This window comes from Chiloscyllium plagiosum, unplaced genomic scaffold, assembly GCF_037043375.1.
Source record: "Chiloscyllium plagiosum isolate Xiang-an unplaced genomic scaffold, Cpla_swu_hap1 HiC_scaffold_29, whole genome shotgun sequence".
In the NCBI taxonomy this organism is placed as follows: domain Eukaryota; kingdom Metazoa; phylum Chordata; class Chondrichthyes; order Orectolobiformes; family Hemiscylliidae; genus Chiloscyllium; species Chiloscyllium plagiosum.
The window spans coordinates 743,724-760,546 of record NW_028270167.1 but is presented as its reverse complement, the minus strand read 5'-3'; the positions used below and the strand labels follow the sequence as shown (position 1 = coordinate 760,546).

Here is a 16,823-nt window from a genome sequence, read left to right as displayed (position 1 = left end):
GGAGGAAGCTGTGAGGTTGCAAGGGCACAGAATGTATTCTGGCTGCGGATTTCAATGTCCACCATTACGATTGGCTTGGCAGCACGACAACTGACTGAGCTGCTTGAGTCCTAAAGGACATTGCTGTTGGACTGGATATGCTGAGGGCAGAACACGTTTGACCTTATTATCATCAGATGCCTGTCACAGATACATCTATACATGATAGTATTGGTAAGAGTGACTACTGTGCAGTCCTTGAGATGAACTCCGACCTTCTTATTGAGAATAAGCTCCATCGTGTTCTCTAGCACTGTCACTGTGCTAAATTGGATGGTCTTAAAACATCTAACAACTCGATAATGGCCATCGATGAGGCTCTGTGGGCTGCCAACAATAGCAGAGTCATATTCAAACACAATTTGCAATCTCATGGCCATAAGATAGAGGAATAGAATTAGACCAACTGGCCCATTTGAATCTGCTCTGCCAATTTGATTATAGCTGATTTGTTTCTCACACCTATTATCCTGCCTTCTCCCTGTCACTCTTGAGTCCCTTACTAATCAAGAATCTGTGTATCTATCTTTGTCTTAAATATGTTCGAAGATTTGGCATTCTCCTAATCTCTCCTACTACTGGAAACATCATCTCCATGTCCACTCTGTCCAGGCCTTTGAGAATTCTGTAAGTTTCAATCAGAAGCGCCCACCCCACTCCCCCAATCAAATCCCATCGAGTTTTGAACCAGTCCTCGATTGCTCCTCATATGGCAAGCCCTTCATCTTGGTATCATTCTTGTAAAACTCTTGTAAAATTCTTGTCTGATCAGAGCCTGATACAACCTCAGCAGTATATGTCTGCTCCTTTATTCTAGCCTTGTTGAAATGAATGCCAACATTGCATTTGCCTTTCTTACTGCCAACTGAACCTGAATGTTAAATTGAGAGTCCTGAACCAGGGCTCCCAAAACCCTTGGTGCTTCAGGTTTCTGAAGCCTTTCCCCATTTAGAAAATAGTTTAATCTAGAAAATATGCTTTTATTCTTCCTAGCAAAGTGCATGACCTCACACTTTCCCCACACTGTATTTCATTTGCCACTTCTTTGCCCACTCATCTAGCATGCCTAAGTCCTTCTGCAGACTGCCAGTTTCCTCAACAGAGCCTGCCTCTCCATCTGCAAACTTAAAACAATGCCCTCAGTTCCTTCATCCAGATCTTTAATGTGTAATGTGAATAGTTGTGGTCCCAACACTGACCCCTGTCACTGGATGCCATTCTGAAAAATAGCCCTTTATCCCTACTCTCTGCCTTCTGCCAGTAAGTCAATCCTCTATCCGTGATCGTATCTACCCCCTAACACCATGTGTCCTTGTCTTGTTTAGCAGCCTCCTATGCAGCACCTTATCAAAGAGCTTATGGAAATCTAAATAGATCATGTCCACTGGCTCTCTTTTACTAACTTGCTCATTTCCTCCTCAAAGAATTCCAACAGAGATGTCAGGCGTAATTTCACCTTGCTGAAGCCATGCTGACTCAACCCTTTTTTACAATGCACCTCGAAGTACTCCGCAATCTTGTTCTTAATAATGGACTCTTAAGATCTTACCAACAAAGGAGGCCAGGCTAACTGGTTCATAATTTCCTATTATCTGTCTCTCTCCCCCTTCTTAACCAGGGTGTTATATTAGCCATTTTCCGGTTCTCTGGGACCCTCCCCTACCCTAGTGATTCCTGAAAGATCACACCAGTGTCTCTACAATCTCCTCAGCTATCTTCTTCAGAACTCTGGTCTGGTCCATCTGTTTCGGGTGATTTATCCACCTTCAGACATTTCAGCTTCCCCATTACTTTCTCCTTATTGATTGCCACTCCACTTATCACTGCCCTTTGACTTTCAAAATTCTGGTATGCTGTTGGTGTCTTCCACTGTAAAGACTGGTGCAAAGTACCTATTCAGCTCCTTTTGTTTCCCATTACTAGTTTAGATTAGATTTTAGATTTTAGATTACATTACAGTGTGAAAACAGGCCCTTCGGCCCAACAAGTCCACACCGACCCGCCGAAGCGTAACCCACCCATACCCCTACATTTATCCCTTACCTAACACTACGGGCAATTTAGCATGGCCAATTCACCTGACCTGCACATCTTTTGGACTGTGGGAGGAAACCGGAGCACCCGGAGGAAACCCACGCAGACACGGGGAGAACATGCAAACTCCACACAGTCAGTCGCCTGAGGCGGGAATTGAACCCGGGTCTCTAGCGCTGTGAGGCAGCAATGCTAACCACTGTGCCACCGTGCCGCCCACTCCTTTTCCAGCAGTCCAATGTCCATTCTTGCCTTTCTCTTATCTTTACAAAAAAAAACCTCTTGTAGTCTTTTTTATGTTACTAGCTAGTTTATCCTCATATTTTATCTTCCCACCCGTTTTTGTTTTTTTTAAGTTATCCTCTGCTGGTTTTTAAAGGCTTCCTCCTAATCTTCACCGCATTTCATGCTTTTTCTTTTGCTTTTATGCTGTCTCTGGCTTCCCTTGTCAGCCATGATTGCTTCTTCCTCCCTTTAAAATGTTTCTTCTTCTTCCTTGTGATGCATTTCCGCTGTGCCTCTTGAATTACCCCAGAAACTCCTGCCATTGCTGCACCAGCATCTTTCCTGTTAGGCTTCCTTTCCAATTAGGCAGCATCCGAGGAGCAGGAGAGTCAATGTTTCAAGCAAAAGCTCTTCTTCAGAATGCTACCTGACCTGCTGTGCTTTCCCAGCGCCACATGTTTTGACTCTGTGATCTCCAGCAACCACAATCCTCGCTTTTGCCACTTCTTCCTTTCCAATCAACTCTGGCCAGCTCTCCTCATCAGCTATCTATCCATTTTTTATTATTTCTGCAAATTTCCCAATCATTCCTCCTTGAAACAACTTGAAATTTGTGTAAAATTTGATCAAATGTTTGATCTTTTGAGCTCTGTTTATTTTCCCAGTTTCATTAAATGAGCAGATGAGGAAAGTCTGGAAAAGGAATGAAAACTTTGTGGTTGATCAGATTGGAGAAGACCTGCTGAGCTGGGTAAGTGTATCTGTGTTAACCATTGTGACCTTGAAAAGAGATTACATAGAACCTTACTTGAAGAAGTACAGACTGCAGCTGAAATAACTCTTCTACAGTAACTGCAACATCTGGATTCATTTGCTGTGCACTAACACATTCGTATTAAAACATGTTGAAGTCAGGGCTACACAACCTTTCAATGATGAGAAAATTGGACCATAAATACTTTGTGTCACTAGGCCCAACAGAAGTTGAAAGAGATCAATTTGTTGGCAAGAGAAACCGTCTGGTGTTGGAGTCATTCTGAAAGGAAGATGCTTGAGGTTGTTGGAGGTCAATTAGCTTAGCCCCAGCATATCTCTGTAGGAGTTCCTCAGAGCAGTGTCCTAAGCCTAACCTTCTCTAATTATTCTATCAGCGATTTTCCCCCCCCCCACACATCATTCTAGGAGAGAATTATCCACTGGTGATTGCACAATATTTAGTTTGATGCACAATTCCTCCAGTAGCAGCTCATACCATTATAGAGTCATAGAGATGTACAGCATGTAAACAGACCCTTCGGTCCTACCCGTCCATGCCGACCAGATATCCCAACCCAATCTAGCCCCACCTGTCAGCACCTAGCCCATATCCCTCCCTACCCTTCCTATTCATATACCCGTCCAAATGCCTTTTAAATGTTGTAATTGTACTAGCCTCCATCACTTCCTCTGGCAGCTCATTCCATACCCGTACTACCTTCTGTGTGAAAAAGTTGTCCCTTAGGTCTCTTCTATATCTTTCCCTTCTCACCCTAAACCTATGCCCTCTAGTTCTGGATTCCCTAACTCCAGGGGAAAAAACTTTGTCTATTTATCCTATCCATGTCCCTCATAATTTTGTATACCTCTATAAGGTCACCTCAGTCTCTGACGCTCCAGGGAAAACAGCCCCAGCCGGTTCAGCCTCTCCTTATAGCTCAAATCCTCCAACCCTGGCAACATCCTTGTAAAGCTTTTCTGAACCCTTTCAAAGATTCACAACATCCTTCCAATAGGAAGGAGACCAGAATTGCACGCAATATTCCAACAGTGGCCTAACCAATGTCCTGTACAGCTGCAACATGACCTCCCAACTCCTGTACTCAATACTCTGATCAATAAACGAAAACATACCAAATGCCACCTTCACTATCCTATCTACCTGTGACTCCACTTTCAAGGAGCTATGAACCTGCACTCCAAGGTGTCTTTGTTCAGCAACTCTCCCTAGGACCTTACCATTAAATGAATAAGTCCTGCTAAGATTTGCTTTCCCAAAATGTAGTACCTCGCATTTATCTGAATTAAACTCCATCTGCCACTTCTCAGCCCATTGGCCCATCTGATCAAGATCCTGTTGTAATCTGAGGTAACCTTTTTTGCTGTCCACCACACCTACAATTTTGGAGTCATCTGCAAACTTACTAACCATACCTCTTATGCTCGCATCCAAATCATTTATGTAAATGACAAAAAGTAGAGGACCCAGCACCCATCCTTGTGGCACTCCACTGGTCACAGGCCTCCAGTCTGAAAAACAACCCTCCACCACCACCCTCTGTCTTCTACCTTTGAGCCAGTTCTGTATCCAAATGGCTACTTCTCCCTGTATTCTGTGAGAGCTAACCTTGCTAACCAGTCTCCCACGGGAAACCTTGTCAAACGCCTTACTGAAGTCCATATAGATCACATCTACTGCTCTGCCCTCATCAATCCCCTTTGTTACTTCTTCAAAAAACTCAACCAAGTTTGTGAGACATGATTTCCCAAGCACAAAGCCATGTTGACTATCCCTAATCAGTCCTTGCCTGTCCAAATACATGTACGACCTGACCCTCCGGATTCCCTCCAACAACTTGCCCACCACCGACGTCTCACTGGTCTATAGTTCCCTGAATTGAATTGAATTCATTTTATTGTCACATGTACCGAGGCACAGTGAAAAGCTTTGTCTTGCGAGCAATACATGCAGATCAGGGTTAAGTAGCATAGATAAGTAAATAATGGGTAAACAGCAGCAAAAGTAAAAACACAAGATACAGGTGAATGTTAAGAGTTTGAGAGTCCATTCATACCCTGACAACAGTAGGGTAGAAACTGTTACAAAACTGGCTGGTGCGTGTGTTCAGGCTTCTGTACCATCTCCCCAGTGGTAGATGTTGTAGAAAAACATTGCCAGGGTGGGATGGATTTTGTATCGCAATCAGAATAATATCCAGGTTTCGTCTCAGGTGGAAAGGAACATTTGACCGTGAGATAGGCAGTCCAACTGTCTGTGTGACTTCCATGAACACCAATCAATAAGTCCCAATTATTGACATCTAAAGAGTCACTATTGACCATGGTTTTAACAGGACCAATACTTGATTAATGTGTTAATAGGGATTAGGTCAGAGGTTGGAGACAGACAAATGCCTCACTACTGACCATCCCAGAGCTTCCCATCAGCTGAAGACCCAGGGTCAGAACGTGAGGGAACACTGGGCAAATGCAAAAGCATTGTTAAAACAGTTCAGGACAAAGATGATTGGTGCTTTATGTATTGGCTCTGTATCCTCCCACTCCAGCACTGACTCAGTTTGGCTGCAGTGTATACCATATGCAGGGTACACTTTTTGCATGAATGCGACCCATGATCTCCATCATCAAAAACATGATCAGCATTATTTCTGATTTTTTTCTGCATTTTACGGCAATCTGAATTAGATATCTGTTGCCCCTTCGTAATTATTCATAGGTCAAAGGCTTTGAGTTCTCTTCCTAACAGTAATTTGAGCTCACCACAAGACCTGCAATGATACAAGAACGAAGTATCTCTCCACTTGGATAACTAGAGATCAATAATTTTGAACTATAACCCTAATACTAGTATTGTCATCTTTGTTCAAATCTCAAAACACTAAACAATCTCTTGTCTAAGATTGTGAATTCTGCCTTGTATGGGATTGACATTTTTGTACTGTTATCTGGTTCATGATTGGTGCCTGTATGAATAAATCCTGATTGATTTTTATAAATTAAAAATCACACAACACCAGGTTATAGTCCAGCAGGTTTAGTTGGAAGCACACTAGCTTTCGGAGCGTCGCTCCTTCATCAGGTGATAGTGGAGGGCTCAATCCTAACACACAGAATTTAAAGCAAAAATTTACAGTGTGATGTAACTGAAATTATACATTGAAAAATTGATTGTCTGTTAAACCTTTCATCTGTTAGATTACCATGATAGTTTCACTTCTTTCATATGTAAATCACAAAACCCTTTTTTAAAAAGTTGCATTCTCAGGTTAGCTGTTAACAATGGTGTTAGCTAGATAATATGTTGAAGGTGTTAGCCCCCTGTGTTCTCTGTCTATGCCATGAAGTTTAGATTGATTCTAATCTAAAAAGTGAGATAACGGAGTTTTACATGAATTCGTGCAGTTTTTGAGCAAAGTACAATGTAACCCTGCAAGTTACATTGCAGAGTTACATTGTACTTTGCTCAAAAACTGCACGAATTCATGTAAAACTCCGTTATCTCACTTTTTAGATTAGAATCAATCTAAACTTCATGGCATAGACAGAGAACACAGGGGGCTAACACCTTCAACATATTGTCTAGCTATCACCATTGTTAACAGCTAACCTGAGAATGCAACTTTTTAAAAAAGGGTTTTTGTGATTTACATATGAAAGAAGTGAAGCTATCATGGTAATCTAACAGATGAAAGGTTTAACAGACAATCAATTTTTCAATGTATAATTTCAGTTACATCACACTGTAAATTTTGCTTTAAATTCTGTGTGTTAGGATTGAGCCCTCCACTATCACCTGATGAAGGAGTGACGCTCCGAAAGCTAGTGTGCTTCCAGTTAAACCTGTTGGACTATAACCTGGTGTTGTGATTTTTAACTTTGTACACTCCAGTCCAACACCGGCATCTCCAAATCTTGATTTTTCTAGTTCAGCTGCTCAGAAGAGGAGAAGTTTAAACGAGCTGCTGCCACTTTCTGCAGTAATCAGCCATTTGCCCTAGAACTCATCAAATCAAAACAGAAGAAAGATGCACGATTCCAGGCGATTATTCAGGTGAGAGCCTCCAAATCCTAACTGCAAGGCATGAAAGGGTTTGAAATGTTAGGTTTTAATAAGGCATCAGGACAAGTCCCAAAACACACTCAAGGGCAAGCGCAGCATAGGTTAGATGCAGAATAAAGCTGACTCTACATTCTCAATATCAAACACTCCCAGACTAGGTACCATGTGAACTTAAGTACAGAGTGAAGACCCCTCTATACTGTCCCCATCAAACACTCCTTCCTTTCCTGACCATAAACAAACTGTATTGATCAAGTGAGGTAGAAAAATATTGTTGATGTAAAATATGGGGCAAGGATCTGCAATAATCTCAGTGAGTCCCTTTCTGTCAGAAATGTAATAGTGTAATTCTGAGTATCAGCACCGAGGATTCGCAGTTGAATGGAGAAATTAGTAGGAGTGGGTCACAGGAAAGAAGTTGCAAGATTCATAAAGGACAGTGACTGACTTTTTAAAAATTGGTAATGCAACTTAGGAAGAGCAAGGATTCACCTTAATAATGTGATCTGTTGCAGGAGGCACAGAGTAATCCACAGTGCCGAAGACTGCAGTTAAAGGACATCATCCCGACTGAAATGCAGAGACTGACAAAATACCCGTTGCTTCTGGAGAATATTGCTAAAAACACAGGTACGGATCTTCTGGAGTCAGATGAGGGAGAACCTCTGAATGATTTAGATTGAAGTGCCAGATTCTAGATCTGGAAAAGTCATGGAATTGTCAGAATGATAAGATTATACAGTGGGACTACAGCACGTGATCAAAGGAGGAAGAAGAGAGAGTAATTCAAGGAAATTAAACTGAATCATGCCGTGATGAGTGATAATCTGTGTTTCATTGTGTTCACTTTGTTTAGTTGGATATAGGACAATATGTTGATATGAAGAAAGGTGGCAGCAGGCTTGTGCAGCTAAGCACAGGCACAGGAATCCATCCAAATTCTGTCTTGTGTAAGGTTTGTTGTGTGAGTGTGGTGTCAATGCAATTTCAGACAGTTCTCATGCAATTAGTGTGTAGCTGCTAATTCTTTAAAAACCAGGAGAGCCTCTGCATTCTCGTTCTTTAAGATTTGAGGACATTTTATATGCTAATTTGCATTGTATACATTTCTCCTCATACTGAACTGTTGAGGTTAAATCTGCTGCTCTATGCAATCTAGTTTTAAGCTGGTTTAATTTAAACCTTGTGAATTTTCTGGAGAAGGATGAAAATCTTTTCCCTAATGGGACAGATCTCTTTTATCCTTAGATCCAGAGCAACATGAAGAGAAAAAGAAGGTGAAGAAAGCTGCAGAATGTTGTAGGCAGATTCTGAATTTTGTGAATCAGGCTGTGAAAGAAGCTGAGAATAAACAGGTCAGTATTTCAACAGAGAAAGCTCTTGGTGGTGTTCCTTACTCTGCTGCACAGAGGCAATGAGTATGCAGTTTGATTTCCACAGGAGCCTGACTGGTGGGACTTGCCTTAAACTAAAAATGTTCAATAAATCTGGAATTAAAAGCTAATCTTAGTAACAATGACCATATGACCATTACTGTTTGTTGTAAAAACCCATCTGTTTCACTAATGTCCTTTTAGGGAAGGGAATCTGGCTTACATCTGATTCCCTATCCACGGCAATGTGATTGAACTTTAACTGCACTCTGAAATGGCCCAGTAAGCCATTCAATTCGAGGGTAATTAGAGCTGGGCAACTAATGTTGGGCTTGCCAGTGGCATTCGCTTCACATCTTAAGACCGTAAGACAGTGGAGGAGAAGTAGACTATTCAGCCCGTTGGGTCTTTTCATTCCGTGAGATCATGGCTGATCTGATAATGCTCAATTTCACTTCTCTCCCTTTTCCGCATTACTCTTGATTCTTTTATAATTAGAAATCTGTCTATCTCAGCCTTACATATACTTACTACAATTTTTTTACCCTCTGTGGTAAAGAATTCTACGGATGACATTGAGTGGTCTGGCAGCCTTTAAAGTAGACAAATCTCCTTGGGCCAAGGAAATATCATAGAGCTATACAAATAGAAGCAGGTCCTCCGGCCCACAATGTCCATGCTGACCAACATACACCCAAATTACAGTAATCCTATTTACTAGCACTTGGTCCATAGCTGACTGTGCCCTAGGACTTTATGTGCTCGCACAGATGTGTCTTAAATATTGAGAGAGGATTTGCCTCCTCTACACTCTCAGGCAGCACGTTCCATATATCTGCCAGTCTCTGGGTGAAAAAAATATTCTCTCTCATGTATCCTCTAAATCATTTGCATTCCAGGCTGTTGAGTGAGGCCAGGGATGAAATAACAGGGGCACTGGCAATAATTTTCAAGCCCTCTCTGGCCACAGGAAAAGTGCTAGGAAACTGGATAACAGTCAACGTGGTACCATTATTCAAGAAGGGAAGAGAAATCTGGAAACTACAGGCCAATCACTGTAACCTCGATAGTACAGAAACTATTGGAACAATTCTGAGAGATAGAAGTAACCTGCACTTGGAGAAGTAAGGATCAATCGTAAAGGTGGTAAAAACAAGGACTGCAGATGCTGGAAACTAAAGTCAGCATGAATATGTTAAAGGGAGGAAGTGAGGTCTTCAAATGCTGGAGATCAGAGTTGAAGAGTGTGGTGCTGGAAAAGCACAGCCGATCAGGCAGCATCCGAGGAGCAGGAGAATCGACGTTTTGAGCATAAGCTCTTCATTGGTTTCCTGATGAAGAACTTGTGATCGAAATGTTGACCCTCCTGCTTCTCAGATGCTGCCTGACCAGCTGTGCTTTTCCAGCACCACACTCTTTGACTATGTTAAGGGGAGGTCATGTTTGATCAATTTGATTGAACTTTTCAGAGAGGTAACCAGATGTGTAGATGAGGGCATTGCATTCAACAGAGTCGACTTGGTTTTCAACAAAGCTTTTGGTGAGGATCCATATGGGAGACTGATAGCCAAGATATGAGCCCATGGGATACCAGGAAATTTTGCAAATTGGATCCAGAATCGATTGAGTTGCAAAGTAGCAGAGAGTGGTGGTCAAGGATTGTTTGTGTGACTGAAAACTCGTGTCCATTAGGATTCTGCAGGGGTCAGTATTGGGGGCTTGCTGTTTTGTGGTCATGCATAAATGAATTAGATTTGAATGTAAGAAGATTGATCAAGTTTTCAGATGATGAAAATTGTTGAGATGATATTGAGGAAGGTCGCTTTAGATTACAGGAGGGTATAGACGGTCTGGTCAGATGGGCTGATCAGTGGTAAATGGAATTCAGTCCAGATAAATGGGAGGTGATGCACTAGGGCGGGACAAACAAGGCAATGAAATACATGATCAATGGTAGAACTCTGGGAAGCACCAAAGAATCAGTGGGACCTTAACATGTGTGTACACCGTTTCCTTAAGGTAGCAGATCAGGTGGATAAAGTGGTTAAGAAATCATTTTGGATACTTGCCTTTATTTACCGAGGCATGTAGTTTGAACAGAGAGGCAAGGCCGCAGTTAAGAGTATTGTGTCCAGTGCTGGAATATACATACAGAAGAGATGTGACCACACTGAAGAGGAGGAGATTTGTCAGGGTTTTGCCTGGTCTGGAGAACTTTAGTTGAGAGAGCTTGGACAGATTAGGGTTGTTTTCACTGGCAGTTTTTAGTTGACTGGGACTTTCCCAGAATCTAAGGATTCTTGGAAGATTGCTACCTGTCCTTCCACTCAAAGCAATAAAAGGGTACCTTTTAGAGAACAAATTTGGTGCCTGAGTACCCAGCTCACTTGATGGCTTCACTTGATTTGCCATCAAGGTATCACACATGACTTTGAAACTAGATCCAAGCTTCTAAATCAGAATAATTTCATTACAAACCAAAGATGAACTGTCGCACCAGTGGCAGTTTCCAGAGGTCTGTGATATAGTCATTAATGTTTAGTTTGTTTCTAGTTGAATTATTTGCTTTCCTGTCTCCACTGTCACCCATTCTTGGCTGCTAAATTATAATAAATACCCAGCGATCCTTGTCTAGTTGCTCAGCTCTGAGCCAGTAGCATATTGGTGCTAAGGACAGAAGGAATTGACTAAAGGAGCCCGAGATTTGTGAGGCACTGTCGTCTTTTCCAAAGAGTTATTAGCTGACTATTATTCAAACTTGAAATGATGTTGTTTTAGGGCTGGGAAGGAGGGTTGGAGAGCTGTTATTTTGTGATTGTTAGATTCGATCGGCATTGTCTTGCAGAAGTTAATAGATTATTTGTTTCCATCAGCGGTTGGAAGATTACCAGCGTCGCCTGGACCTGTCCAGCCTAAAGCAGTCAGACTACCCACTGATTGAGGAATTTCGGGTGAGTAACTGACCAAAAAGAAAGCGCAAACCTTCCTCAATAATTGAAGGTAAAGAGGTGAATCTGAAAGAGCCAGGAACCTGTTACAAAATGATTGATAACTCAAATTAAGACCCTCTTTTGCTTTTAGTGTAATTTGTAATTACTTTTTTTGTTTAAGAATCTGGATCTTACAAAGCGGAACATGATTCATGAAGGGCCTCTAACCTGGCGAGTAAATAAAGACAAAACAATCGGTGAGTAACAGCATTACAACATGAAGATGGAATCAGAATTATTTCAGCATATAAGGAGGCCATTGAGAATATTGTGTCTGTACCAGCTCTTCACATAAGCATCCTGACTTGGTGCTATTCTGCTACAATTTCCTCATACTTCTGTGCATTGTTTCATTTCAGTAACCAGTCAGTGTCCTCTTGAATGCTTCATGTGAAGCTGCCTCCACACACTTCCAGGCAGTGTTTGTTGTGTGAAAATATTTTTTCTTCATTTGCTTCTTTTGTAAAGCACTTGTTAAATCTGTTGCCACTGTTCTTGATCCCCTTACAGACCAGAACAGTTTCTCCTTGCCTATTCTCTCCAACCCCTACAGAAAACAATCCCAACTTCTCCATTCTTTTTTCAGTGCTGATCCTCATATCCCTACGCATTCTTCCTTTTTACATAATAATCAAATTGCCTCTTGAATGCCTTGATCAAAGTGTCTTCCTCACACTGTCAGGCAGAGCATTCGGATCCTAGCCACTTGTAATGTGAAGAAGCCTTTCCTTGTGTTGCCATCACTTTCAACAATTACCTTAAATCTCTGCTCATTTTTTTGCGATCATTCCACCAATGGAAACAGTTTTTTGTCATTTACTTTGTCCACACTTCTCGTAATACAATACTGAAAAAATGCTAGCAGACTTGTCAAACATCATCTTTTCGTTCAAAATTGCTGACATTATCTGATCATTGATTTTTTTTTTGAAGAGCATTGTTGAGACTTTGTTACTAAGTGTTTTTAGCATAGTCCTGATGACTGATATCAAGCCAACTGAACAGTTTCCTATTATTTCTCTCTCCTTTCTTGAATAATGTTGTGTTTGCTAACTCCAATCCCTTAGGACTGTCCGAGAATCTAGGGAATTGTTAAAAATCAGAGCTTGTGTGTCCACTATTACTACAACTAACTCTTTTGAAACGCAGGATTTAAGTCATTGTGGTCTGGAGATTTTAGTTCCTCAAATTTGTCCAGTTTTTTTTGTGGAGATATTAATTGCTTAAATTTATTTCTGCTCTATAATTTGTCTTCTCCTTTTTAAAAAAAAAGGGACACAAAATACTTGTCACATATCTGTCATTTTATCATTGCCCCTCATTAATTTAGCTGATCTCCTTTTTATAACCTTGTAAAAGTTCTTACAATTTTTTTTTATTCCTGACTCAGTCACTCTCCTTTCACTTTTTCCTTTTACATTCATTTTTTGGTGACCCTTTTCTGGTTTCTAGAACTGCTGAATCTTAAGACTTGTTACTATTCTTTGAAGATTGTAAAGCTCTTGTTTTGATCAAATACTGTTTTTCGGCAGCCTAGTGGACATCATTTCTCACCACATTTTTGTATTTAAATTAAGCATTTTAATTGCAAATTTAAATAATTTATTTGCATATTTCTCCTGTTTACTATTTCATACTTTTGAATATATTTACTAATTGTTCCTTCGTATCTATAACTTTGGAATTGCTCAAATTTCAGATTTTTGGTTTGGGCACCAACCTGTTGCTCTCAAACCCGAAATGATATTCAGGTATATTACGACCACCTAATCCACAGAGGATCTTTGATTATAATATCACTAAGCAATCCGTTACCCTCATCACTCTACCTTAAATCTGAAGAGTTTTGTCCCTAGTTAGTTTCAGAACAGATTTCTCCAAGAAACTCTCACAAACACGTTCAGCAAACTCAATTTTGAGTTTATCCACGTCGATTCTCCTGTTCCTTGGATGCTGCCTGACCTGCTGCGCTTTTCCAGCAACACATTTTCAGCTTTATCCAGCTTTGCCAATTTGATTTATCCAGTCTATGTACCGTGATTAAATTTCCCATGATTTCTACATTACCTTTGCTTTAAGCTCTATTCCTTATTTAATGCTCTTCCTGACAGTATAACTACTATTAAGGAGGCTCTAAATTTTCTCAGTGCACCCATAACAATTCTATTTCTTGATAATTTGAACTAAGGTGCCTGGCTGAGTTGTATTATCCTGCCTCTGCCTGTCAGTTATGTCTAAGATAGTAATTAAACAAAGGTGTGCAACTGCCTCCAGGCAAAGGTTCAAGTTTCTGTGTCTCGAGTGTTTTAGGGTAAGAGTTCCCCTGAAATTCACTAAGAAACATTAACTGAGCCTTGGTGTGAACTGCTGATCAATCACAAGGCTTATTGTATAACGCTGCATTAAGCACGAGAGAATCACAGCATCACAGGATTGTTACGGCTCAGAAGAAGGCTATTCGGTGATTGTGCCTGTTTTGGTTCTATTCCATAGTGCAAAGGGGAGTTGTAAATAGTAGGGGCTACAGTGACTGGGTTTCAGTGCCTTTACCCCAATCCTGAAGTGTTAGAACAAAGCTCCTGATCTAAGTCTCTGTTGAAGCACCAATCCATAGAAATATTGGTTTATTGTGCAAACACCTGGATGTTCTCGGTGTAAGTGGGCGGCACGGTGGCTCAGTGGTTAGCACTGCTGCCTCACAGTACCAGACACCCGGGTTCAATTCCCGCCTCAGGCGACTGACTGTGTGGAGTTTGCACATTCTCCCCGTGTCTGCGTGGATTTCCTCCGGGTGCTCCGGTTTCCTCCCACAGTCCAAAAAGATGTGCAGGTCAGGTGAATTGGCCATGCTAAATTGCCCGTAGTGTTAGGTAAGGGGTAAAATGTAGGGGTATGGGTGGGTTGCGCTTCGGCGGGGCGGTGTGGACTTGTTGGGCCGAAGGGCCTGTTTCCACACTGTAAGTAATCTAATAAAAATTTTTCCCAGGTAAATAGTGCGGTGAAGAAGGCATATGGCGTACTGGCTTTTATTGGTAGAGGAATTGAGTTCCGGAGTCCTGAGGTCAGGTTGCAGTTGTATAAGACTCTGGTGCGGCCGCATCTGGAGTATTGTGTGCGGTTTTGGTCGCCATATTATAGGAAGGATGTGGAGGCACTGGAACGGGTGCAGAGGAGGTTTACCAGGATGTTGCCTGGTATGGTAGAAAGATCGTATGAGGAAAGGCTGAGGCACTTGGGGTTGTTTTCATTGGAGAAAAGAAGGTTTAGGGGTGACTTGATAGAGGTGTACAAGATGATTAGGGGTTTAGATAGGGTCGACAGTGAGAATCTTTTTCCACGTATGGAGTCAGCTATTACAAGGGGGCATAGCTTTAAATTAAGGGGTGGTAGGTATAGGACAGATGTTAGGGGTAGGTTCTTTACTCAGCGAGTCGTGAGTTCATGGAATGCCCTGCCAGTAGCAGTGGTGGACTCTCCCTCATGGGCATTTAAGCGGGCATTGGATAGGCATATGGAGGATAGTGGGCTAGTGTAGGTTAGGTGGGCTTGGATCGGCGCAACATCGAGGGCCAAGTGGCCTGTACTGCGCTGTATTCTTCTATGTTCTATGTTCTATTTATGTTTTTTTTTCATCCTGAAATTGTATTTGAAACAAAGGTTTGACAGATTGAGTTTAGATATATATTTTGCTGCACAGTTCTGAAAGTTTATAATTCTCGCAATGTAAGACAGTGCTGATGCTGAGCATTACACACCTATCATTGATGTTCAATCCTTCCATTATCTCCAGATCTCTACACTCTGCTGTTGGAGGATATCCTGGTCCTGTCTCAGAAGCAGGATGAGCGACTGGTGTTGAAATGTCACAGTAAGAACCTTGCTGCCAATGCAGACACAAAACACATCTTCAGCCCCATCATCAAGCTGTCTGCTGTGCTCGTGCGGGAAGTCGCAACAGGTCAGGCTATTCATCTGCCCAGGTCAACACTCTGATACTTTTGGATAGAAAGAAATTAACGCTGGAGGTTAGAGAGATGCAGTGATAGTCAGAAGCTCACTAATTAGGAATGCACTTGATTATTCTAATGAATTCATCAACATTTGCCTGGTGACACATCTTATTTGATTTGTGTATTTTGTTGATGTGTGTAATCTCAATATTTTTCCAGATTAACAACCTTCCAAGGCTACGTTACATAACGGAGGTTTGTGTTCTCTCAGGTCTAGAAGATTGATGTGGTTGAGGTGTTCAATATAATTAAAGGATTTAATTAGATAGATAGAAAGAAATAATTTTGTCTGGTCTGGCTAAATTCTGTCCCAGACAGTTCAAGAGTGATGTCAGGAAGTATTCTCTTCATAAAGGGAAGTGAAAAATAGAGCACGGTCCCTGAAGAAAGTTGTCAAAGTTTAAGATCACCTGGAAGTTTCAGAAGTGAGATTGACGAAACTTCTGTGTTGCTTGAGTGAGGTTTATGGGACAAAGGGCAGTTAATGGAGGTTTATGGGACAAAGGGCAGTTAATGGAGGTTTATGGGACAAAGGGCAGTTAATGGAGGTATATGGGACAAAGGGCAGTTAATGGAGGTAAATTGCAGATCAGCCATCATTCATGTTGTGCTTCACTGGTATAGCGTGCTGAAGATCAAGCACTGCTAATCCTGGACTCCCCACAAAAGTAACCAAGATTTGAAAAGGTATACAGAACTCTGCAATTTATCTGTCTTTCAGACTGGTTTGACAGAAAAGCACAGCAGGTCAGGCAGCATCCAAGGAACAGGAGAATCGACGTTTCGGGCACGAGCCCTTCTTCAGGAAGGGCTATCCTGAAGAAGGGCTCATGCCCGAAACATCGATTCTCCTGCTCCTTGGATGCTGCCTGACCTGCCGCGCTTTTCTAGCAACACATTTTTAGCTCTGATCTCCAGCATCTGCAGTCCTCACTTTCTCCTCTGGTTTAACAGAAAGCACAGACCAGGTTTCTGTACTTGAGTTGCAATTTATTGCAAATAAATATATAAACAGCTATGAACCTTTGTTGAATTAACAGCTAGTTAAGTTGAACTGATACACGCATGTGTGGACGTGCACATACATGAGCAAGAAAATAATCATATGATTGTGAAGGGCAGAGAGCAAGATAGGGAAGGCAGTTCAACGTTCCCTGTTCACAGGGTTCATGGGAATAGTCTTTTAGCTTGTCAGGGTGTGCTGAACCTTGGATTCTCCTCCTTCAGATGTTTTCATTTGCTTGGAGAAGGTGCAGGGTGGCTGCTTCATGCTTATAAAGTCTCTGGCTTTCTGGTTGAGAGTCATAGCCTGTTA

At 41.6% G+C, this 16,823-nt stretch overlaps 1 protein-coding gene across 1 annotated transcript in view; it reads left to right on the top strand.

The window, feature by feature from the left end:
- Positions 1–16,823, top strand: part of LOC122540570 (rho guanine nucleotide exchange factor 12-like) — a 78,315-nt gene that overhangs the window by 17,944 nt on the left and 43,548 nt on the right. Inside the window, exons 5-11 of the mRNA XM_087976271.1 lie at positions 2,964–3,049; positions 7,001–7,126; positions 7,651–7,765; positions 8,384–8,490; positions 11,382–11,459; positions 11,620–11,695; positions 15,289–15,456. Coding sequence (XP_087832397.1) covers positions 2,964–3,049; positions 7,001–7,126; positions 7,651–7,765; positions 8,384–8,490; positions 11,382–11,459; positions 11,620–11,695; positions 15,289–15,456 — 756 coding nt within the window. The remainder of the gene's footprint in view (positions 1–2,963; positions 3,050–7,000; positions 7,127–7,650; positions 7,766–8,383; positions 8,491–11,381; positions 11,460–11,619; positions 11,696–15,288; positions 15,457–16,823) is intronic.